At 42.5% G+C, this 26,197-nt stretch overlaps 1 protein-coding gene across 3 annotated transcripts in view; it reads right to left on the reverse strand.

The window, feature by feature from the left end:
• The window catches only part of LOC126215047 (mucin-5AC-like), a 270,054-nt gene that overhangs the window by 57,284 nt on the left and 186,573 nt on the right, over positions 1–26,197 (reverse strand). For all 3 annotated transcript variants that reach the window (XM_049941689.1, XM_049941687.1, XM_049941688.1), the window contains exon 3: positions 13,590–13,680. In XM_049941689.1, coding sequence (XP_049797646.1) covers positions 13,590–13,680 — 91 coding nt within the window. The remainder of the gene's footprint in view (positions 1–13,589; positions 13,681–26,197) is intronic.

Here is a 26,197-nt window from a genome sequence, read left to right on the forward strand (position 1 = left end):
TGGTTGTGTAAGATTTGAGTAGAATTGAGGCCAGAGTTTCTTTTTCATACTCAGATCTCGTGCAATGAATGTGTGGCTATTTACTGATTCTAAATGCGATACTTGACGTTGTGGTATTTACACAGAGGTGACGAAAGTCATAGGATATCTCGTAATATCGTGTCGGACTTCCTTTTCTCCGACGTAGTGCAGCAACTAGATGTGAGAAGGACTCAACAATGGCGAAAGTGTTCCCAGTTCAGGATTTTGTGCACGAACTGACCTCTCGATTATGCCTCATAAATGTTCGGTAAGTGGTCAAATCATTCGAATGAGTTGTCGAGAATGTTTTTCAAACCAATAGCGAACAGTTGTGGTCTGGCGACATGGTTCACGGTCCTTCATAAAAAATTGCACAGCTGTTTGGGAACATGAGTCCGCGAATGGGTGCAAATGGCCTCCAAGTAGCTGAACATCACATTCTAACGACCTATTCAGCTGGAGCAGAGGACCGAGTTAATTACATGCAAACACAGCTCGCAACATCATGGAACCACCACCAGTTTGCACAATGCTTATAGTGACAACCTGGGTCCATGGCTTCGTGGGGTCTTTGCCACACTCGAACCCTACCGTCAACTCTTACCAACTGAAATCGGGACTCATCTGCCCAGACCGCGGTTTCTCAGTCATCTGTGGTCCAAGCGATATGGTCACGAGCCCAGAAGATGCGCTGTGTGTCGTGCAATCAGCAAAGGCACTCGCGAAGGCCGTCTGCTGCCATAGACCAGTAACGCCAAATTTCACCACACTGTCCTAACGGATACATTCGTCGTACGTCCCACAATGACTTCTGTTGTTATTTCACGCAGTGTTGTATGTCTTGTTAGCACTGACAACTCTTCGCAAACGCCGCTGCACTCGGTCGTTAAGTGAAGGCCGTCAGCCACTTGGCTGTCAGTTGGGAGAGATAATGCTTGAAATTCGGTATTGTCGGCACGCTCTTGACACTGTGGATCTCGGAGCATTGAATTCCTTAACGATTTCCGAAACAGATTGTCCCATGTGTCTATCTCCAACTACCGTTACGTTTTCAGCGTCTGTTAATTCCCGTCGTGCGGCCATAATAGCCTCGGAAATCTTTTCGTAGGACTTCCCTGAGTACATCTGACACCTCCGCCATTGCACTGCCCTTTTACACTTACACTTACATCTGCGCCGGCGGGGGTGGCCGAGCGGTTCTAGGCGCTTTAGTCCGGAACCGCGCTGCTGCTACGGTCACAGGTTCGAATCCTGCCTCGGGCATGGATGTGTGTGATGTCCTTAGGTTAGTTAGGTTTAAGTAGTTCTAAGTTCTAGGGGACTGATGACCTCAGAAGTTAAGTCCCATAGTGCTCAGAGCCATTTGATTTTTTTGCACTTTCATATTTTCCTCTCCAAAAATTCAAACGTTCATCGGTGAAATCCTGCCATTACTTTAACTTTCTATTATCTTTACGGCTCAATGTGGAATCTGCAATTATAGCAGCTCCGGCCTGCCGGGGACAGAGTGCGAGCGGCCAGCGCCACGTTTGAAACTGCCGTTCCCACCTCGTTACAAGCGTTGCCTCCATTCGACATCTAAAGCCCGCCCCCACCTCCGTCTCAATGTGTAGCCCTGGTCTCTGTCGAAATTGTTGCTGCTCATTCTAATCTCAGCCGCCTCTTTTACAAAGGAGTCTCAGTATGTCGACGCATGAGCCAATATTCTGGTGCTCTCAAAACTGTATTTCGTGTCCGTTTTCGAGGCAATGCTCAGCTATGGCCGACTTGCCGAGCTCTCTTTGGTTAATATGTCTCTTGTGCACTGTACAACGCTCTTCATCTGTGCGAGTTGTCTGGTCCATCTATATGCTGCCGCCAGCGGGTACACGAAGAGCTATGTCGTCTTTAACAGGGCGCAACGCATCACGTATCTTGGGTGGCGGCCCGGAACACTGGTCTGAATTCATGTCTCTGCAGTGTACATCCTAAATTGCCGCTCGTTGCCCCACAGTATGGCAGGAAAGCAGCCGGCCTGGCTTCTTCGCCGATTCACAAGGCGTCCTTCTTTTGCTGTAGCTAAATGCTGTAATTCAGGCGGCCGGCCGTTGTGGCCGAGCGGTTCTAGGCGCTTCAGTCCGAAACCGCGCTGCTGCTGCGGTCGCAGGTTCGAATCCTGCCTCGGGCATGGATGTGTGTGATGTCCTTAGGTTAGTTAGGTTTAAGCAGTTCTAAGTCTAGGGGACTGATGACCTCAGATGTTAAGTCCCATAGTGCTCAGAGCCACTTTTTGTAATTCAGGCTGTAGGCGGTCCCCGTCAGAAATAACTTTGGCTCCGTGTATGTTCAGGACCGCCTTCTTGTGTACAGGGTCGTGAAAACTAGCGACGTTCAAATATCGATCAGTGTGCTTCCGCTTCCTGTACACTGAATGACCACGCCGGTCTCCTGCCGCCCGCTCAACTAAAACATCTAAGAACGGTAGCCTGCCATCCTTCTATAGTCCGTGAGACGAGTGATTGGTACTGACAGTTCCGGCGAGCAGACGGTGAAATGAAAACTATTTTCGCAAGTTGTTGAACATTAGCAGTTTTGGTTTCCATTGTTAAGTATTAGCATTATTAATTTGTTCTACTACAAGCTACAGAATAATTGGTCAGTGTATTAAGAGTTATAATCTGAAGAAAGTACTCACAATATGATGATCTGGTTGCAGATCGATAGCAAACTCCCTCCTTACATTCCTGAATACGTTGTAGTTACTGTAATGGAAAAACACCACTCACATCACTGTCAGTATCTGATTTGACATTGTCTTCCTCAGCACTACTCGAACTATCACTGCTCTCTCCCAGATGTATAATTAAATTTTCGATGCATTCTTCCACAACCCCTTCGGTTTTGGCCGCCTCTCTGATGGCACTTGCAGTGCTGTTTACAATTTTAGCCCACGTCTAGCTTGTCACTTTATTGATAGCTGCTGGAAGGAGAGTTTCCACTTCAGAGATCGTGAATTTTTTATTGTTTGCAGCAATGTAATTTTTTATCTGCGCCCACACTCCTTCAATTGCATTGAAGTGACAGTGGTATGGAGGAAGCCGAACGATTTCATGCCCGTGCCTTTTAGCAATCTCGTCAATTACATATGTTGGAAATTGGGGTTTCTTTTGTGCCACAGTTTCGAGCAGTTCCGCCTTCCTTAAATCTTCTCTGAAATCTACTTTTCGCCGTTTCAGCCACTGAATGATATCGTCCTTTTTTGTTGCCGCCTTGTCGTGAACAACTGAATGATAAGGCGCATTGTCCATAACAATCACTGATGGACTTGTCAGATTCGTCATAAGCGATGTCTCGAACCATTCTTGAAATACTACACTGTTCATTTCTTCATGGTAATCTCCCGTCTTTTTTGACCGAAACATTTTCAAGCAGTTTGGCACAAAACCTTTCGATGTTCCTGCATGTAAGACAATAATACGCCCTCCTTTGCCAACAGGCACTGCCATTGTCCCCTCGGGCGTTCCATCATTCCAGCCTCTACGTAAAGAATGGCTGGCATTGACCCAAGTTTCATCTAACCACACTATACTTTCGAATTCCACACCCATGATCCTGCGCAGAAATCTGCACCGCCATGCAACTACATCTGTCCTTTCCATTAATATTTTGCGTCCGTTAAACAGTGAATAGCTGAAGCTTATGTCTTTCAACACCGTACGCAATGAAAATTTGCTCCCTTTAAAAAGATCGTCTTTCTGAAGCGACACCTGTAATTTAGATAGAGTGGGATGTTCCCTTCTCTTATAATAGCTGTATATATGACGACGAATAGCGTCTTTCTGAAAATCGTTTAAAGCTGTCACCTGCTTATTTCTCGGTCGCTTCTTTCCTGGTGTGTGCAGCTTTGTTGTGTCACTCTCGTCACAATCTACACTATACTGTTCTTTCCCTATCTTTACAACAGTGTTCTTACTTATTTTCAATGCTGCTGCAGTTCTCTTCACAACCTGAACAGGAATTAAGGGCCCACCTTTGTCCTTTTCTTTCTCAAAGTAATCCCTCACAGAGCACACGAATTCACGGGCCTGGGTGTGTAACACACTTTTCTTCCTCCGTTTCACTTCTTGTGTTGGGCTGGTACTACCCGCCGCACTAGACATTGTTTACAACGAAACATAAACAAAGAAACACTAAAAACAACAAAAACGAAATAAACTGCGAATTCAACTTCAGAAAAACGACGAACGACCGTACCGCCTGCACGCGAGACACTGGTAAATTTCATAAGCGCGCGCGTCCAGATTTCAGAGCGGCAACGTGGCCCTTGCTACCCGCTCAAAGGCCGTCATTGGCTGCCTGCCTGCGGTCGCTAGGCAACGGAAAGACGCTACCGAGCTGTCAATACCAAAGACTCGTCTCCCAGACTATACATCTCGAAGGTAAATTTAATGTTGGATTGGACACGGTTCATGTGATCCACGAACTGCTGCAGTGTATTTTCACCGTGAGGCAATATCAGGAAGGTGTCATCGACGTACCTAAGACTCCGAAGACACAAATCAGCAGACATCTCGAAATTACAGTGAGCAGTATGCTTCATCTCTTTTCTTCGCATTTTTTTAACAGAATAGAGTGTACGTCAGCAGTTGGAGTTTGTGTTTTGCTAAGGGAGCTTGTAGTTCTTCGCTTCATACGAGGGTTTTCCAGCAAGTAATGTTATATAGTACACCATATTATTACAATGGAATGAACACCCTTAGCTGCTTACAGGCGTTGACATACATCAACGGGGACAGATGAAAACGTGTGCCCCGACCGGGACTCGAACCCGGGATCTCCTGCTTACATGGCAGACGCTCTATCCATCTGAGCCACCGAGGACACAGAGGATAGCGCGACTGCAGGGATTTATCTCTGGCACGCCCCCGCGAAACCCACATTCTCAGATGGTATCTATTCTTTCGGACATGTCCGAAAGAACAGATACCATCGGTGACCATGCAGCTCGGTAGAATGAAATTACAATGAAATGAACACCCTTAGCTGCTTACAGGCGTTGACATACGTCAACGGGGACAGATGAAAATGTGTGCCCCGACAGGGACTCGGACCCGGGATCTCCTGCTTACATGACAGACGCTGTATCCATCTGAGCCACCGAGGACACAGAGGATAGCGCGACTGCACGGATTTATCTCTGGCACGCCTCCCGCGAAACCCACATTCTCAACGTATTGTCCGGGCATGTCCGAAAGAACAGATACCATCTTATAAGGCTCACCGGCCACTTCACCATCTTCTTCTTCTGTGCGAATGAACAAACAATGCCCGAACTCTTACGGGAATCGGCAACGCGCCGTGAGTAATGAGTATAATGGGCGGGGGCACTACGAATGTAGTGCGGGACAATACGTTGAGAATGTGGGTTTCGCGGGAGACGCGCCAGAGATAAATCCCTGCAGTCGCGCTATCTTCTGTACCCTCGGTGTCTCAGATGGATAAAGCGTCTGCCATGTAAGCAGGAGATCCCACGTTCGAGTCCCAGGCGGGGCACACATTTCCATCTGTCTCCGTTGACGTATGTCATCGCCTGTAAGCAGCTAATTGTAATTTCATTCTAACGAGCAGCATCTTAGTTTTTATTATTTATTTTATGGCCTTCATTGGACCACTGTAGTCAAAAATACAAAGTTGTAAACAAGTTGTTACACATGAATACAATTTGGTTCGACAATAACTTAATATGATGTTTAGGTAATATAATTATTAGAGGCTATTCTTATATGAAAGGTGTTTTGCTCTTCTGTCTGCCCAATATTTCTTCATTCTTTCAGATATTTTCTTTCTTTCTTCATCTGAGACAACTCTTCCTGTACTCCTTTTATTGATTTTCATTTGTAGTCTGGTTTGCGGGTCTTGCAGTATTCTGGTTTTCTGTCTTGTTTTTTAGGCCATCTACTGTAATTTGAAGTTCTTTTATATCTTCCTTAATTTCTGTGATCCATTTAATGTCGCTCTTGCTATTCCACAATTTTTGAATTATTTTTTTACTAATTCTGTTTTCTGGAGTTCTCATAAGATGTCCAAAGAATGAGATGCGTTTCTTCCTGATTGTGCTCATGACTGGTTCTATTTTCTTATATACTGTTTCATTTGATGCTATTCTCCAATGTCCATTTATTTTATACTGTTTATTTATACATGTCCTAATTATTCTTCTTTCTATTTTTAATATTCTGTCAATTTCTGCTGTATTAGTTGTTTTGAAGATAGTTTCAGCTGCATACGTTATTTCTGGTTGTGTAACTGTTTTATAGTGTTTTAATTTTGCATCTATAGATAGGCTTTTTTGTTGTATGTAGTTTTGGTAATGCAATTTGCATAGTTCAGTTTTTTTTATTCTATTTTGCCATGATGGCTTCTCATTTAGACTGTATGTTATTATTTCGCCTAAATATTTAAATTTATCAACAATTTTGATTTCCTGTTCTCCTATTGTAATTTTGTTTGCAAGTGGTGCATCAGTTAGCATAATCTCCTTTTTTTCAAATGATATTCTAAGGCCTACTTTCTCTGCTATTTCTTGTAGTGATTTCACTTGTTGCCTGGCTTCTTGAACGGTGTTGGCTAGGAGGGCAAGATCATCAGCGAATCCCAAGCAGTTTAAGCTAATATCATCTTTTGCACTTCCAATTCTTATCCTCTTTGGATTGTCCTTGTACCATTCTCTCATTATGTATTCCAGTGCACAGTTGAAAAGTAATGGTGATAGGCAGTCACCATGTCTTAAGCCTGTTTTTATGAGGAATGGTTATTTTAATTAGTTTTGGATGGAGTCCTAGATTTCTTAAAATTTTTAATATTGAAGGCCTGTGGAAACAGTCATATGCCTTCTTAAAATCTACAAATGTTATTGCCAGAGGTTTGTTCCGTTTCTTGTAGTACGCCATAATCAATTTTAAACTAATTATCTGCTCTGCACAGCTTCTCCATGGTCTGAAACCTCCCTGATATTCCCCTAACTCCTGTTCTAATTGCTCCTTGATTCTTTCATATAGGCTCTTGGATAGAATTTTATATGTGCAATCAAGGAGAGAGATTCCTCTGTAGTTGTCTGGGTTGCTCTTATCTCCCTTTTTGTGTAGTGGGTGGATGATAGCTGTGGTCCAATGTTCGGGAAATTGTTCTGTTACCCAAATTTTTGTTAGAGCCATGTGTAAGGAGGTCTTGACTGTGTCACTTGCATATTTCCACATTTCAACAAAAACCTTATCTTCTCCACATGCCTTATAATTATTTTGTTGGGGGTTCTAGTTTGTTAGGTTTGGTTTTTGTGGGGTATTTATGTCGATTTGTAAGGGTTCTTTGGGTTCCTCGCAATTCAGAAGTTTGTTAAATGCTTTTGCCATGATTTCTGCATTTTCCTTGTTACTGTGTATCATTCTTCCATCTTCATCTTTCAGTATTAGTGTAGGGGCCTCATGTTGTTGTAGTTGTTTCCCAAAGATTTTGTAGTAGTTCCTGGAGTTGGTTTTATGATAATTACCTTCTATAGACTTTATAATATCTTTATGAAATCCTCTCTTGATTCTTCTAATATTTTGAGTGAATTTTTTTCTTTCATTTTTTAGGTTGATGGCATTTTCTTCAGTTTTATGTGTTTGAAACTTTAACAATGCTTGGTGTCTATCTTCATGGAATTTGTCACATTCTGAAGTCCACCATGCATGTTTCCTTCGTGGGTTCAAGGGAGCTAGATTCTCTGCTTCTTTTTTAAGATTAGGCACTAGTTGTTCTAGATCATCTGTTAATTTGATGGTTTGTGTTATTTGTTGGTACTTATTATTTTTAATTAGCTGATGTGGGTCAAACCTCCTTTTTATTTTATTAGTTTTTCCAGTCCTCTTCTTTAATGGTGTGAATTTGATTTTAATTTTAACCATATAATGGTCTGAGCCTGTGTCTACTCCTCTCAGTACTTTAACATTGTGGATCTCCTTATGAAAATTTTTGTCCATACAGACATGGTCTAGCTGCCACTCGCCCTTCCTCCAGTCTGGATGTTTCCATGTTTTAAGTTTACTTGGCTTCCTCCTAAGGTATGTTGATTTAGATATAAGGTTGTGTTCTCTGCAGAGTTCTACAAGTCTTTGACCGTTTTTGTTTGTAAATTTATGTGGACTCCATTTTCCAATTATATCTTTATATTTCCTTTCTTATCCCAAATGAGCATTGAAATCTCCCAATAATATTTTTACATTCTTTTATCTACTCTGTTCACAGTTTGTTCTAGAAGGTCCCAAAATTTATCTACCTCTTCCTTTGTTTTTGTTAGACAATTTTTTTCATTTGTTGGGGCATGAGCATTTATTATTGTGTAGGTTTTATTTATTGTTTTAAAGCTTAGAGTCGCAATTCTTGGTGATACTGCTTGGAAATCCGTTACTGAATCTATTATTTTTATGTTTACTAAAAACACTGTTCCAAACTGGGGACATTGTTTCATTGCCCTCGGTCCTGGTTTCCCATTATAAATTCTGTATCCTTGTGATTCGAATGGGTCCTCTGTGGTGTTTCTCATTTCTTGGATCCCTGTTATTAAAATTTTTTGTTTATTTAGTTCATCTGTGAGCTCCTTGAGTTTTCCGGTCTGAAGTAGTGAGTTTATGTTGTGTGTTGCTATATAATTTATTTGTTTATGTTTAATCTTCTTTTTGTGTTTTAGTGTGCATTTGGATGGTTGCAAACGCTCCGATTCGTTGCTGTCTTCTAGTTGACTACCCACCGAATCCGATGTAGCCTTTTCCTGCCTTTTTGAGCAGGACGGTGGAATTTTTTTCCTAAAAGACCTTTCCATTTTTGACTGTCGAAGGTTGTCAACCTTAGTTGGAGCAAGCATCTTAGTATATATATACACTATATTATTCCCCACTCTTTTGGCTGTTAAATCCTATTTTTCAACTTATGTCCGTTCACTGTGAAGGGCTTACTCCACCTGACTTGTATGCTCGCATGGTGACACTCTATTGGTCGAGGTCGGTGCAGCATCAATAACCTCCCCGTCATCCACGAACTGCTTCCCGCGGAGTGCATTTACTGGGCCAAACAGATGAAAATCACAAGGTGGAGATCTACGGTGGATGAGGTTCAAATGGCTGTGAGCACTATGGGACTTAACATCTGAGGTCATCAGTCCCCTAGAACTTAGAACTACTTAAACCTAACTAACCTAAGGACATCACATAACACCCAGTCATTACGAGGCAGAGAAGGTGGATGAGGAAGCTTTATAAGCTCCTTTGGGATGAGGAGACTTGTGCGAGTCTTTGCGATGTCACCAAGAATACGAAGTTCGTTTGCCTTTTTGTGGCGATGAACACGCTGAAGGCGTTTCTGCAACTACTGAAGATAGCACAATCGTTGAACCATGAGGGAGTACATCAAACAGAAACCCTTCACGCTCCCAGAAGACTGTCGCCATGACTTTACGGGCTGAGCGTGCAGCTTTAAACTTTTTCATGGGAAGAGGGCTGGTGTGGCGCCACTCCATGCATCTACATCTACATCCATACTCCGCAAGCCACCTGACGGTGTGTGGCGGAGGGTACCTTGAGTACCTCTATCGGTTCTCCTTCTATTCCAGTCTCGTTTTGTTCGTGGAAAGAAAGATTGTCGGTAAGCCTCTGCGTGGGCTTTAATCTGTCTGATTTTATCCTCATGGTCTCTTCGCGAGATATACGTAGGAGGGAGCAATATACTGCTTGACTCCTCGGTGAAGATATGTTCTCGAAACTGCAACAAAAGCCCGTACCGAGCAACTGAGCGTCTCTCTTGCAGAGTCTTCCACTGGAGTTTATCTATCATCTCCGTAACGCTTTCGCAATTACTAAATGATCCTGTAACGAAGCGCGCTGCTGTCCATTGGATCTTCTATCTCTTCTATCAACCCTATCTGGTACGGATCGCACACTGGTGAGCAGTGTTCAAGCAGTGGGCGAACAAGTGTACTGTAACCTACTTCTTTTGTTCTAGGACTGCATTTCCTTAGGATTCTTCCAATGAATTTCAGTCTGGCATCTGCTTTACCAACGATTAATTTTATATGATCATTCAACCTCTTAGAGGTTGTCAGGACCAGATCTTTAGCTTACAGCAAATAATGGAGAAGTGTTACGAGTGGAACAGGGAATTGTATCTACGTTTTATAGATCTAGAAAAGGCATATGACCGGGTTCCTAGGAGGAAGTTATTGTCTGTTCTACGAGATTATGGAATAGGAGCCAAACTTTTGCAAGCAATTGACGGTCTTTACATAGACAGTCAGACAGCAGTTAGAGTTGACGGTAAATTGATTTCATGGTTCAGAGTAGTTTCAGGGGTAAGACAAGGCCGCAACCTGTCTCCACTGTTGTTCATATTATTTATGGATCATATGTTGAAAATAATAGACTGGCTGGGTGAGATTAAGATATGTGAACACAAAATAAGCAGTCTCGCATATGCGGATGACTTATTTGTGATGGCAGATTCGATTCAAAGGTTGCAAAGTAATATTTCAGACCTAGATCAGAAATGTAAGGACTATGGTATGAAGATTAGCATCTCCAAAACAAAAGTAATGTCAGTGGGAAAGAAATATAAACCGGTTGAGTGTCAAACAGGAGGAACAACGTTAGAACGGGTGGACGGTTCCAAGTATCTAGGATGCATATTCTCACAAGATGGCAACATAGTGAAAGAACTGGAAGCGAGGTGTAGCAAAGCTAATGCAGTGAGCGCTCAGCTACGATCTACTCTCTTCTGCAAGAAGGAATTCAGTACCAACACTAAGTTATTTGTGCACCTTTCAAGCTATCGACCAACTTTGTTGTGTAGGAGCGAAAGCTGGGTGGATTCAGGTTACCTTATCAATAAGGTTGAGGTTACGGATATGAAAGTAGCTAGGATGATTGCAGGTGCTAGTAGATGGGAACAATGGCAGGAGGGTGTCCACAATGAGGAAATCAAAGAAAAACTGTGAATGAACTCTATAGCTGTAGCAGTCAGGACGAACAGGCTTAGATGGTGGGGTCATGTTACACGCATGGGAGAAGCAAGGTTACCCAAGAGACTCATGGGTTCAGCAGTAGAGGGTAGGAGGAGTCGGGGTAGACGAAGGAGAAGGTACCTGGATTCGGTTAAGAATGATTTTGAAGTAATAGGCTTAACATCAGAAGAGGCACCAATGTTAGCACTGAATAGGGGATCATGGAGGAATTTTATAAGGGGTACTATGCTCCAGACAGAACGCTGAAAGGCATAATCAGTCTTAAATGATGATGATGATGGTCATTACATTTTAAATCACTCCTATGCCTACTCCCACTGTCGTTAAGTTCCGAATCGAAGTGATGAACCCATCTTTTATCTCTGTGACGATGTGCGACAACAACTGTCACGATCAGCCTCGTACCGCGCAAACTACTCCGCACAGATGATCCTTCGTTGGTCTTTATGATTTCTGTTAGGCGGCGAGAAACACTGCGAACACACAGCTTTGAGAACCCCATCTGTGGACAAGTGTGTCAGTACTACCATCCGAGACGTCCAGGTGTGCTGTCAGATGTTTGACTGTGATCCGTCGATAGCTTCGAATGAGAGCGTCCGCACCACAATGGCAGGAGCCACAGCAGTGAACGGGTGGCTGGCAAGCGGGAGATCGAACATGCTTGTGCGACCTTGGGATGATGGCAGACGCCTCGCCCAATTACTCACCGTGCTTTTGTTCTCTGCCTGTCCCCTCTGACATTCCGCAGACGCCAGTGAATATGTACGATCCTCTGGTTTTCCGCAAAAAGAAACTCAATAGCAGCTTCTGTTTGGAACGCGCCTTCTTTACCGACGCCTTTCTGAAGGATATCTATAGCGTCTCGACCTTTGGGAACTTCACGAAACTATAGGGGCTGAAGCGGGAATATTACACGATGTCCCACGTCAAATTACGCATTTTTTTAACCAAAATCGTCCGAGAAGAAAAGTGTAGCATTACTTATTTAACGCCTCTCGCACGCGACTTTTTTGCCAGGAAGTTTCATAAGCGCAGATTTTTACCCACCCTGCCCGCCAACTCGTTTATAGATGATGGTTCAGATGGCTCTGAGCACTATGGGACTTAACTTCCGGAGTCATCAGTCCCCTAGAACTTAGAACTAGTTAAACCTAACTAACCTAAGGACATCACACACATCCATGCCCGAGGCAGGATTCGAACCGGCGACCGTAGCGGTGGGGCGGTTCTAGAGCGGTCGGGCGGTTCTAGACTGTAGCGCCTAGAACCGCTCGGCCACTCCGGCCGGCAACTCGTTTATAGAGAACAACAGCGGTCCTACCACACTTCCCTGCGGCACTCCTTGTCTGTGATGAACACTCGACGTTGAGGACATCGCACTTGGTTCTATATACGAAGTCTTTGAGCCACTCACACATCTGTGAACATAAGAATACGTTCTTTGACAGCCTGCCGTGGGGCATCGTGTCAAATGCTTTCCGGAAATCTACAAATACGGAATCTGCCTGTTGCCCTTCGTCCATAGTTCGCAGTATATCATGTGACAAAAGGGCAAGCTAAGACTCGCTCGAGAGATGCTTTCTAAAGCCATGCTGATTCGTGGACATAAGCTTCTCAGTCCCAAGAAACTTTGTTATCGAACTGCCGGCCGCGGTGGTCTAGCGGTTCTAGGCGCTCAGTCCGGAGCCGCGCGACTGCTACGGTCGCAGGTTCGAATCCTGCCTCGGGCATGGATGTGTGTGATGTCCTTAGGTTAGTTAGGTTTAAGTAGTTCTAAGTTCTAGGGGACTGGCGACCACAGATGTTAAGTCCCATAGTGCTCAGAGCCATTTTTGTTATCGAACTAAGAATACGTTCAAGGATTTTGCAGCAAACCGAATTTAGGGATATTAGCCTGTAATCTTAGCCGGTCCGTTGTTTAACCATTCTTATATACTGGAGTCACCTGCGCCTTCTTCCAGTCGCTTGGAACTCTGTGCTGGGGGAGATATTCGCGATAAGTACAAGCTAGGCAATGGGGGGGGGGGGGCAATGCGGTATAGTATTATTTGTGAAATCGAATTTGGACTCCCTCTGGACCTGGTGATTTACTTGCTCACAAATCTTTCAGTTGTTTCTCTACGCCAGGCATACTTATTACTACGTCGTCCATACAGGAGTCTGTCCGATGATCAAATGACGGTATGTTTGTACGATTCTCCTGTTTCAACGACTTCATGAACGTGAATTTAAAACTTTGGCTCTCGTTTCGCTATCTTCAACTGCCACACTAGACTGGCCAGCAAGCGAGCGACTGATTGGAACCCTCAGACGCTCTTAGTGACTTTACATATGACCAGATGATACTGTCGTTTAACTTCTAATAATGTTATCACAAGATAAAAATGGATTGCAGAATTATTTAGACAAGACGTCTATATTGTGCGAAGAGGGGTAGTTGATCCTGAACAGTAAAAAGTGCTTAGAAATTAACTGAGCATCACAGTTCACACACTAGTCCTTCGGAGCACGTAATATCACAAACATTGAGACTACTACTCACCTGATCGGCTGTTTTGCGACAATCCCTCTCACCTGCACAGTAAGTGAGTGTAGTCCCATCAATAGCCCTCTTGCCTTCACCAGCAACGTACCTGAAACAGAAAGTAGCAAATTACTAGAGTTTCGTAGTATACACGATTTCCATAGTTTTTCAACTCCCTGTAGTCTATATTAGCATACAGCTAAATATTCACGCGTTCCCAGTTGCAAAGTGCCTACATAACGGCACCCAGGGACGTGGTTGGTTGGTTGATTTGGGGGGAGTGGACCAAACAGCGAGGTCATCGGTCCCGTCGGATTGGGAAGAATGGGGAAGGAAACCGGCTGTGCCCTTTCAAAGGAACCATCCCGGCATTTGCCTCAAGTGATTTAAGGAAAACAAGGAAAACATAAATCAGGATGGCCGGATGTGGGTTTGAACCGCCCTCCTCCCGAATGCGGGTCCAGTGTGGTAATCACTGCACCACCTCGCTCAGTGCTCCCAGGGGCAACAAAAATTGATTTTGAGTATTTAAAATAGTTATAGAGCAAATTTAAAAAAGGAAAATGCTACCATTATCTACTCATTAAGACGTACATTCCACACTGAAGAGCCAAAGAAACCGGTACACGTGCCTAATATCGTGTAGGGCACGCAGGAGTGTCTCAACACGATGTGACATGGACTCGACTAATGTCTGAAGTAGTGCTGGAGGCAACTGACACCATGAATCCTGCAGGCCTGTCCATAAATACGTAAGAGTACAATGGCATGGAGATCTCTTCTGAACAGCAGGTTGCAAGGCATTCCAGATATGCTCAATAATTTCACGTCTGGAGAGTTTGGTGGCCAGCGGAAGTGTTTAAAGTCAGAAGAGCGTTCCTCGAGCCACTGTCTAGCAATTCTGGACGTGTGGGGTATCGCATTGTCCTGCTGGAATTGCCCAAATCCGTCGGAATGCACAATGGACAAGAATGGATGCAGGTGACCAGACAGGGTGCTTACAAACATGTCACCTGTAAGAGTCGTATCTACACATACGAGGGGCATAACACCATTACAGAGCATCCATCAGCTTGAACAGTCCCCTACTGACAACCAGAGTCCACGAATACATGAGGTTGTCTCCACACCCGAAAACGTCCATCCGTTCGATAGAATTTGAAACGAGACTCGTCCGACCAGGAAACATGTTTCCTGTCGTCATCAGTCCAACGTCGGTGTTGGTAGTCCCAGGCGAGGCATAAAGCTTTGTGTTGTGCAAGACACCAAAGGTGCACGACTGGGTCTTTGGTTCTCAAAGCGCATATCGATGATGTGATGAACATATATTGAAAATTAATGATTACAATTCAGAAAAACTGGATGATTTATTCAAGAGAAAGGGCTTCAACAAGTCAGTAACGTGTTGGTCCATGTCTGATCCTTATGCAAGCAGTTATTCAGTTTAGCATTGATTGATAGTTTTGTTGGTTGCCCTCCTGTCGGATACCGTGCCAAATTATATCCAACTGTTGCGCTAGACTGTCAAAATCTCGACCTCACTGAAGGACCCTGCCGATGATGTTCTAAACGTTCTCAGTTGGGGATACGGCGCCGCGCGCAGGATTAGCCGAGCGGTCTTGGGCGCTACAGTCATAGACTGTGCGGCTGGTCCCGGCGGAGGTTCGAGTCCTCCCTCTGGCATGGGTGTGTGTGTTCGTCCTTAGGATAATTTAGGTTAAGTAGTGTGTAAGCTTAGGGGCTGATGACCTTAGCAGTTAGGTCCGTAAGATTTCACACACATTTGAACATTCTTTTTAGAGATCCGGTGACCTTTCTGGCTAAGGCAGTGTTTGGTACACACGAAGACAAGCGTAGTGGAAGTGGGCATTATCTTGTTGAAATCTAAGCCCAGAATCGTCTGCCATGAAGGGGACCAAAATGGGGAGTAGAATATCGTCGACATACCGCTGTGCTGTAAGGGTGTGATAGCCAGAAGGGTCCTGCTATCAAATGAAATGACACTGTAGACACCACACCTCGTTGTAGGGCCGTATGGTGGGTGACAGTGAGGTTAGTACCCACTGCTATCTGATGCTTCTCCAGACACGCCTTCACAATACTCCGTACACCGAGAGAAGACCTCTGACGTCGCTCAGCACTACGGCAACACTGGGGCGTTGCCACGGTAACGCAAACAAAAGCCCATGATCTGATTGACCGTCGTGGACGCGCGAAACGCGTGAGCCGAGGCGGCGTCAACTGTCGGAGCTCTTCTGTCGCCGTATGCACGTAGCTATCGGGGCTCAGTTCGAAGTGGGACTCATCACCGAAGAAAATTCTACTCCAAACAATGAGATTCCAGGTCGAAGGTGTCCGGTAACACTCCTTGTGCTTGCTGATGTACAAAGGTCAAAGTTAGTCGGCGCAAGAGGCGGCGTGAACTCATCCCCCCATCTGTGAGCTGCCTATGGGTACTGCTTATGGTCACTGAAGCCCTACCTGCATGCCGGGTCGATGATGATGATGATGATGAATCCGGGGCTTCTTTGAGTCCAATTACACGTTCTCTCGCAAATGATCACATCTGCGAATATTGTTCACCCCCTTCTCTGCGGGACATAGTGACTGTCCACACAAGCACACACAATGAAATTCGCAATGACCTTTTAACTCTAATAATCGACATGTCCTTCGTTTACCATCCTTGCCAGCTACGCGGAGAATATTCTTTCATCATCCACCGAAGTATACATTTTTGCATTTTTCGCCGATAAATTTATGCATATCAATTTGTGACCACTTTGTATGACAGCGTGGCGTAATTTTTTTGTCTTTGAATGTATTTTGAAGAACTTCGTTCGTAAGCAATACTGTTCTGCTGTAAGCAAAATTCAAATTTGGCACCAAACATGAAAGTAAAGAAAATTAAAATCAGGCACCAAACTGACATGAGAGCAAGTGAATGCCAATATGGGCTGGACGCACATCTGCAAAATTAACACTATGTTTAGTGAAGTGGAATAATGTAATTTACGAGCGAAGTTCTTCAAAATACATTACAAGACAAAAGAGACGATGCTCTACGAGAGAGTTAAGCAAATTGGTCACATACTGATATTCGTATAGGCAAAAAATCCAAAACTGTAAACTTTGGAGGCCTGTGAATGAACGTGTGACGGTGCAGTAAAATTTCGCCACGCAGCTGGCAGAGATGGTAAGCAGGGGACATTTCGGTACCAGCCCATGAAATCTTCGCGAATTTCACTGCGTGTGCTGTGTTCTGTTGGACAGCAATTATGCCTCCCAGACTGGCGCGTGAACAACATTCGCAGTTCTCAGCATTTCAGAGAGGACGTGCATCTGGACGCAAAGAATCCGGTTGGAGTATGAGGTGTATCGCTCGACACGTGAATGGGAGCGATGCCATTATTCGACGATGTTGGCAGCAATGGGTGAACCATATGTAACATGTGAGTGCCTTCTCAATAATTTAAGAGAATGCAAATGAGAAAGGATTTCAGAAAGGTAAATGTAAGTAATCGTAAATATTGACGCGAAATATTTTCGCTCAACGAATACATTAATTTGAGAACCAAATCTCACAGTAACATCATTTAGTTTCAGATTTCAAGCTAACATCCGATAACCTACACAGGGTCTTACACAACCAAATAATGCAGAAAACTTAAGGTAATGACAACAGCTGGCAAAAACTGGGTTTGAGACTAATTCTCGTTGGAAACATTATTACTTAAGACATATTTACGTTTTTCAGAGTTGAACTCACCGACAATTGCAGACGGTGCTCAAACACATTTGATTTTACACGAAAAAACAGTTGTTAGCGCTAATAGGCGGACCTTAATCCTGCAAATTTGATCTACAAACATGGCCATTGCAAGAACAGCAAAACCAAATAATGACGAAGCTAGCTATCAATAGACACAAAAACAAATTGAAAGATTGATGACAGTACAAGAGCCCACCACCAAAACGGTTTCATCGTTTTTCGGCCAAATCCGTGTAAAACTGTTAGAGCAGATTATCCTGAACCGGGATGTAAGGGCAGGAATGATCGAAAACGTCACATGTCTTCGGGTATCGATTTCTGCTAATAAATGAAGTCTGATATTGAAAATGCGCGTAGATTCTGTCATTTTATTACGTAAGAGGTTTTCGATGTTGATGTCGGGCATTGAAATCTGCAGTAATTTGCGGAATGGTTCACATCTGTCACATTGAACGATTCTTTTCAGTCGGCGATGGTCCCATTCTTGCAGGATCTTTTTCCGGCCGCGGCGATGTCGGACATTTGATATTTCACGGATTCCTAATATTCACGATACACTCGTAAAATGGTCATACAGGAAAATCCCCACCTCATCGCTACCTCGGGAAGGCTGTGTTCCATTGCTCGTGCGCCGACAATAACACCACGTTGAAACTCACTTAAATCTTGATAACATGCTATTGTAGCAGCAGTAACCGATCTAACAACTGCGCCAGACACTTATTGATTGATACAGGCGTTGCCGGCCGCAGCGCCGTATTCTGCCTGTATACATACCACTGTATTTGAATACGCACGCCTATAACGGTTTCTTTGGCGCTTCAGTCTATATGGTTTTGGCAGATAATCGGTCTTGGGCTTTCGTAGTACCCGAGTAATCACTTGGCCGTCGCTTATTTCGTATAAACGTTCGCAGCTCATAGTCTAGTATTGCTGTCTATTGTTCAGCTGATCCCCGGCTCGATTTCCAGGCAGGTCGGAGACTATCTACTCGTAGCCTGAGTATTCCGTTCGCATCATTATCATTTCATCATCATCGATGGACAAGTCTCAAAGTGGTGCCAAATAAAAAGACTTGGCCTGGGCGACTGAACAAATCCAGATAATGCCGTAGACTGGAGTGGCGCTCTAGTGAAACTATGGTTCATTAATTCTGGAGTACATAAATAACGTAGTAACTGCTAGGATTACCGTCAGAACTGTCCATATTAATAAGGGAAGGAAAATAAAGAAAGATTCTGGGAGGAGGCGACGTCCTTTTTTTTCCGCACATAATTAGAACCGCACATCTTGAGTATTAGTTCATTGAGTATCTTACATTCTTACAGAATAGAAACTGCATCTTATAAGTTATAAAAATTAGTTGATCGCGTAACTTCTCCGCTTATTTGTAACCAAAGCAATTACTTTTGGTGCAACTACAGTTTACACGCACAAACATAATTATTTGTAATTATCGTTGTTATTTTTAACCCAACAGAACGCTCTTCATCATGGTCAATGACCAGCGTTTCCTGTATTATTGATAGATGCGAGCCGGCTGGAGTGACCGAGCGGTTCTAGGCGCTTCAGTCTGGAACCGCGCGACCGCTACGGTCGCAGGTTCGAATCCTGCCTCGGGCATGGATGTGTGTGATGTCCTTAGGTTAGTTAGGTTTAAGTAATTCTAAGTTCTAGGGGACTGAAGATGGCCTTGTAAACCGAAAACCGGTTAGCAGTAAAAATAATATTGTAGAACAAAAGCTAACTGGTGCTTTTCATTTATTATTATAATGTTGTTCTACCAAGAACCGACGGAAGATTCTGTTAATATAACAGAAATATATTTTACTTAAGTGTGACGAAGTATTGAAGCGATGTTTGATATATTTCTGTACACGTTTCTTATTACTATTTTTTTTAAATTTTACGTTTTGTTGAGGAAATTGCGTTTTCAATCTCTACACGATACACCTATACAGTTTTCTTTGTTTTTATTACAAAATTCCTCCGTTTCACGTTACGAACTAACAATTTTCTGATGAAACCCGAATTAAACATTGAAAATTTCAGTTTTGCTACCAATACTGTTTATTGTCTAGTAGAAGATAGGAGGATAACCCGTCCCTTCATACACTGACGGGAAAAAGAGTTGCAACACCAGGAAGAATTTGTGCTACATAAACGATAGTTGGTAGGCATGCTTCTACATTTATTAAACTCTTGTACCAGTCGCATAAGAATGGCGTTGGTAACAGCACTATGTGGATACAACTCAGGTTTGCTTCCAAAACACGCTATAACGGTTACGAGATTTACTTACCTTTGAGATTGGACGTGGCGAGTTGATTTCCGTCAAGAATAAGGGGACCGCACCGTGATTCCGGTTGAAAAAATCGATTTTCGGTTTTCATCATATATCGATGGATTAAGGTTTTATTTAAGTACCCTGAAAAGGATTTTGCTGAAAAAAAATTTTTTTCCAGCATTTAAAGGACATTTTCCTACCACGTGCGTATGTGCCACGACCACTTTCCTGTCACCCACTTTTCTGCATATATTTTAGATCTTTATATCCCCTTCATTGCACGTTAGGGATTTTTTTTACTTCCGATTGTCTTGGATATCCTTGGAATGCAAAGGTCGGTATTCTTTTGTTTCTGTTCGTAAACAACACGCTTTCAAACACGCGGTTAGTTTTGTTCAAGTGTTATAGCGAGTTATTTTTATAGAAAACTTGCAGGTATACTATGGGCAGTCAATTAGGAGAAATAAAGAAAATCTGGAGGCAATGAAGAGAGATGTTTGGGCCATATTCTTCCATAAGTCCTCTACTGATGATAAGCCATGTCATGGATTGGGTCCATCAGGAGGAAATTCGTGGTGCAAATACAATAGGGCTCAGGCAACTGGAGAATCTTATTCTCACCAGCATTCTCTTCCTGCTGCTGTTATTACAGCAATTAAACCTATTTTCAGAGACTTGGTTCATCCTGACCTTCTAAGGACATGTCTGCATGGGCAGACACAGAACCCAAATGAATGTTTCAACAGCATAATTTGGAACTCGCGTCCTGAAACTGTATTTGTAGACATGCATACAATGAACTAGGAGTTCATGATGCTGTTATTTCATTCAATTGTGGTCATATTGGAACTGCATAACATAAAAAGCCACCTCTGGTACTACATTCATTAATATTCCGCCATTAGGAAGTTCACAAAAAAATATTTTCTGCAGAAAAAACTTAATATTTTTGTTAATAAATTTAAAAAAGTATTTCTTTTTTAGTACAGTTGACTCTGTTAGCATCATATAATATACAGTAAACATATGAAGGCCCTGCATCAAATAATTTGTTCAGAAATGGGTCAAATACTTGCCTACATTAACATGGGTTGGATAGGCATGGTGCGGTCCCCGTAAGGCGACAAGGACGCCATTATCAACAACTCACTGAGTTTCAACGAGGTCGTGTGATAGGGCTACGACAAGGTGGAGGCTCTTTCTGGGATGCTGCAGAAATACTTGGCAGGAATGGAGTCACTGTACATCACTGCTGGCAGCGGTGTTCACGAGAATGTATGGTTGCAAGGAACTGGGATCCCACAGCCACGTAACACTGCAGAGAGGGAGCACCGTCGTTTTCGGCGTATGGCTCTGGTGCACTGTACTGTACGTGCAGCAGCAATCTCAACAGCAGTTGGCACCGCGAACTGTTGCAACTCGGTTACTTCAAGGGCACTTCCGAACTAAACACCCTGTAGCGTCCATTCCACCGACAAAAAGCAAACCAACTCTATTTGCGACTGTCAAAGGATTAGGTTAGATTAGTACTTGTTCCACATATCATGAATACGGCACTTCGTAATGATGTGGAACGTGTCAGGTTAATAAAAGGTGTCTATACAAGATATTACATTAGACAAAACATTACATGACACTCAATAAGTTATTTTTTTATTTTATTTTATTTATTTATTTATTTATTTATTTATTTTTTTGAGGTTAGGAAATTACCCACTTACTATATCCAAAAATTCATCTAATGAGTAGAAGGAGTTGCCATTAAGAAATTCTTTTAATTTCCTTTTAAATGCTATATGGCTATCTGTCAGACTTTTGTGGCAGCATAATTTACCCCCTTCTGAGCCAAAGTTAGATTTAACCTTGAGTAGTGAAGATCATCCTTTCTCCTAGTGTTGTAGCCATGTACACTGCTGTTACTTTTGAATTCGTTCGGATTGTTAATAACAAATTTCGTAAGTATATATATTGTGAGGCTACAGTGAAGATTTCTAGCTCTTTAAATAAGTGTCTGCAGGATGATCTTGGATGAGCTCCAGCAATTATTCTGGTTACACGCTTTTGTGCAATGAACAATCTTTTTCTCAATGATGAGTTACTCCAGAATATGATGCCATACGAAAGCAGAGAATGAAAATAGGCGTGGTAAGCTAATTTACTCAGATGTATATCGCCAAAATTTGCAATGACCCTAATAGCATAAGAAGCTGAACTCAAACGTTCCAGCAGATCCTCAGTGTGTTTTTTCCAGTTCAACCCCTCATCAATGCATACACCTAGAAATTTTTAATAATCTACCTTAGCTACCGATTTCTGAACGAAGTCTATATTTATTAATGGGGTCATTCCATTTACTATGTGTAACTGTAATACTATGTTTTGTCAAAGTTTAATGAGAGCCCATTTGCAGAGAACCACTTAATGATTTTCTGAAAAACATCGTTTACAATTTCACCAGTTAATTCTTGTCTGTCGGGTGTGATAGCTATACTTGTATCATCGGCAAAAAGTACCAGCTTTGCATCTTCGTGAATATAGAATGGAAAGTCATTAATATATATTAAGAACAGCAAAGGACCCAAGACCGAACCTTGCGGCACCCCATTCTTGATTGTTCCCCAATTTGAGAAATCACCAGTTTTTTGCATATTATGTGAACTGTTTATTTCAACTTTCTGCACTCTTCCCGTTAGGTATGATTTAAACCATTTGAGCACTGTCCCATTCATACCAAAATACTTGAGCTTATCTAGAAGTATTCCATGATTTGCACAATCAAAAGACTTATATAGATCACAAAAAATCCCAGCAGGTGACTTCCGGTTACTCATAGCATTTAATATTTCATTAGTGAAAGTATATATAGCGTTTTCCGTTGAAAAACCCTTCTGAAAAGCGAACTGAATTTTTGTTAAAACTTTATTTTTACAAAGGTGTGAAGCTACTCTGCAGTACATTACTTTTTGAAGAATTTTGGATAAGTCAGTCAGAAGAGAGATTGGGCGGTAGTTGCTGACATCAGACGTATCCCCTTTTTTATGCAGTGGTATAACAATGGCATACTTCAGTCTATCTGGGAAAATACCCTGCTTCAGAGAGCTATTACATATGTGGCTAAGAATTCCACTTATTTCTTGGGAACAAACTTTTATTATCCTGCTGAAAATGCCATCAATCCCATGTGAGCTTTTATTCTTGAGAGAGTTTATTATGCTCCTAATTTCAGATGGAGAGGTGGGTGGAATTTCAATTGTATCAAATGGTATGGGTAAGGCCTCTTCCATTAACTGCCTTGCTTCTTCTAATGAACAGGAGAGCGCTTTGGAGTGCAGTGTGAAGATCTGATGTGTTGTATGATGAAAGCTACTTTTGCCTCGGTGCCAGTGATGACTGTGTGTTGATCACAAGGAGGCCAGTCGAAGACTTGCAACGAACCTGTCTGTCGCCTGGATGCACTGGACCTACACGTGGAGTTATAGTCTGAGGTGTGACTTCATATAGCAGCAGGAGCACTCTCGTGGTTATTGCACGCACCCTGACTGCAAATTCGTACGTCAATCCGGTGATTCGACCTGTTGTTCAAATGGTTCAAATGGTTCTGAGCACTATGGGACTTAACATCTGTGGTCATCAGTCCCCTAGAACTTAGAACTACTTAAACCTAACTAACCTAAGGACATCACACACATCCATGCCCGAGGCAGGATTCGAACCTGCGACCGTAGCAGTCGCGCGGTTCCAGACTGCGCGCCTAGAACCGCTAGACCACCGCGGCCGACCGACCTGTTGTGCTGCCATTCATGAACAGCATTAAAAGGCGTGATTTCCAACAGGATAACGCTCGCCCACACACCGATGTTGTATGCTAACATGCTCTACAGCGTGTCGACATGTTGCCTTGGCGTCTTCGATCAGCAGATCTGTTTCTAATCGATCACATAATCATGGGACATCATCGGAAAACATCTCCAACATCATCCACAACATTAACGGTCCCTGTATTGATCGACCAACTGCAACAGGCATGGGATACCCTCTCGCAAACTGACATCTGGCACGATACAATATAATGCATGTACCTTTGCTGCTTGCATTCAACATCCTGGCACTAACGAAGGCTATTAACGTATCAGCATTTCACTTTTGCAATGGCTTATCTGACGCTTAAATTAACCTGTTACTGAAATATGTTACCTAGACAAACGTACTCCACAAATTTCATTACTCGACATTAACTGTCCCGCAGCTCACGGTCTAGTCGCTAGCGTTGCTGCCTCTGGATCACGGGGTGCTGGGATCGAATCCCGGCCGGGGTGGGGATTTTCTCCACTCGTGGACTGGGTGTTTGTGTTGTCCTCATCATGATTCGGGGAGTGCCGAGACTGGACATGGAAAGATTTGGAAGTTATATGGGCACTGATGAACGCGACGTTCAGCGCCCCACAATCCAACATCATCATCTACATTATTATTATTATTATTATTATTATTATTATTATTATTATTATTTTACAATAGTATTGACCAACTAGGATCACGTTAACAACTTCAGTTCCTCTTCTTCCTTTGTTGTTGTTTCCTATTTTTCCAGTATTCCCTCATTTTCTCCCCATGAAGTCTCTTCCTTTCTTCTGTCCATGTTGTTCCCGATTTTTTTATTGCTTCTGCTTTGAAAGCCTTCCCAATTTAGTATTTTGTTTTTAATACGGTTTCTTTCTCCTATTTCTGATTCTTTGATGTTGTTTCTTTCAAGATCTTTTCTTACTTCTGTAATCCATGCTATTGTCGATTTCTTCTTCCAGAAATATAGGAGTATTTGTTTTGTTAGTCTATTTCCATCTATTCGGTGGAGATGTCCAAAAAAGATTAATCTTCGTTTGGCCATTACTTCAGATATTTTCTCTATATTTTTGTAGATCTCCTCATTACTTCTTGTTTTTCAACCATCTGCAGTTTTCATTGCACCCATTATTTTTCTAATAGTCCTTCTTTCCAGTACCTCTAGTTTGTCCATCTTATAGTTCATCGTTAGGCATTCAGATCCATATAAACATTCTGGTCGTACCACTGTGGTGTAGTGTTTTAGTTTTGTTTTTCTAGATATACATTTCTTGTTGTAAATATTTTTGGTAAAACCATATGCTCTTTCCATTCTGTTAATTCTTACATCTGTTGCAGATTTTTCAAGTCCATTCTGTTGTATAGTTTCTCCAAGATATTTAAATTTATTTACTCGCTGTATTTTACCTATTTGTGTTTCTATGTATTTTGGAGCATTTTTTTATATTTTTCATGAATTTTGTTTTTTCAGCTGTAATTTTGAGACCAGTTCTGTTTGCTAATTTTTCCAGAATATTTATTTGAGTAACCGCTTTTGTCAAGTTTTCTGAAAGTATGCGAAATCATCCGCAAAAGCCAAGCAGTTTACCTTAATTCCACATGTTTTCCTTCTCAGAGTTATTGGTTCAATTTTGTGATTTTTTTAGCTCCGAATTCCAGATCCTTATAATTTTTTCTAGAACGCAGTTAAAAAGTAAACGTGATAAATCAACACCTTGTCTAACACCAGTTTTTATTTCAAAAGGCTGAGATACTTCACCCATAAATTTGACTTTAGATACTGTACCTGTTAGTGTTTCACGAATTATGTAGGCTAGTTTTGATTTACACCAAATTCTCTAATGACCTTATCTATCGTTTCTATGTCCATACAATCAATTGATTTCTGGAAATCTATAAATGACACTAGTATTGGTTTGCTGGTTAACATTCTATGGCGAATTATTGACTTTAAGCTAAAAATTTGTTCTGCATAGGATCTTCCCTTTCGAAAACCACCCTGATATTCTCCTAGTTGTCTGTCTAAAGTATCTACCACTCTGTTCAGGAGAATTTTTGATAATGTTTTGTATGCCACTGGTTTTTTTCCCCCAATGTGTATATCCTCTCTCAGTTCCTAGACGATTCACTATAGGGGAATGTACTAAGATACTGATGGCATACATAAGGAAAGTGATCATTATGATGCAACGCTCGACAGGTATGCAACATACGACCTTAACTGATCGAACCTACTAGGAAAGTACCGTAGTCTACGCTTACTTATGGGAGAGTAGTTTTACAACTCTACAGGGTGTTACAAAAAGGTGCGGCCAAACTTTCAGGAAACATTCCTCACACACAAAGAAAAAATGTTATGTGGACATGTGTCCGGAAACGCTTAATTTACATGTTAGAGCTCATTTTAGTTTCGTCAGTACGTACTGTACTTCCTCGATTCACCGCCAGTTGGCCCAATTGAAGGAAGGTAATGTTGACTTCGGTGCTTGTGTTGACATGCGACTCATTGCTCTACAGTACTAGCATCAAGCACATCAGTACGTAGCATCAACAGGTTAGTGTTCATCACGAACGTGGTTTTGCAGTCAGTGAAATGTTTACAAATGCGCAGTTGGCAGATACACATTTGATGTATGGATTAGCACGGGGCAATAGCCGTGGCGCGGTACGTTTGTATTGAGACAGATTTCCAGAACGAAGGTGTCCCGACAGGAAGACGTTCGAAAC

Source organism: Schistocerca nitens, chromosome 12 (genome assembly GCF_023898315.1).
Source record: "Schistocerca nitens isolate TAMUIC-IGC-003100 chromosome 12, iqSchNite1.1, whole genome shotgun sequence".
Lineage (NCBI taxonomy): Eukaryota > Metazoa > Arthropoda > Insecta > Orthoptera > Acrididae > Schistocerca > Schistocerca nitens.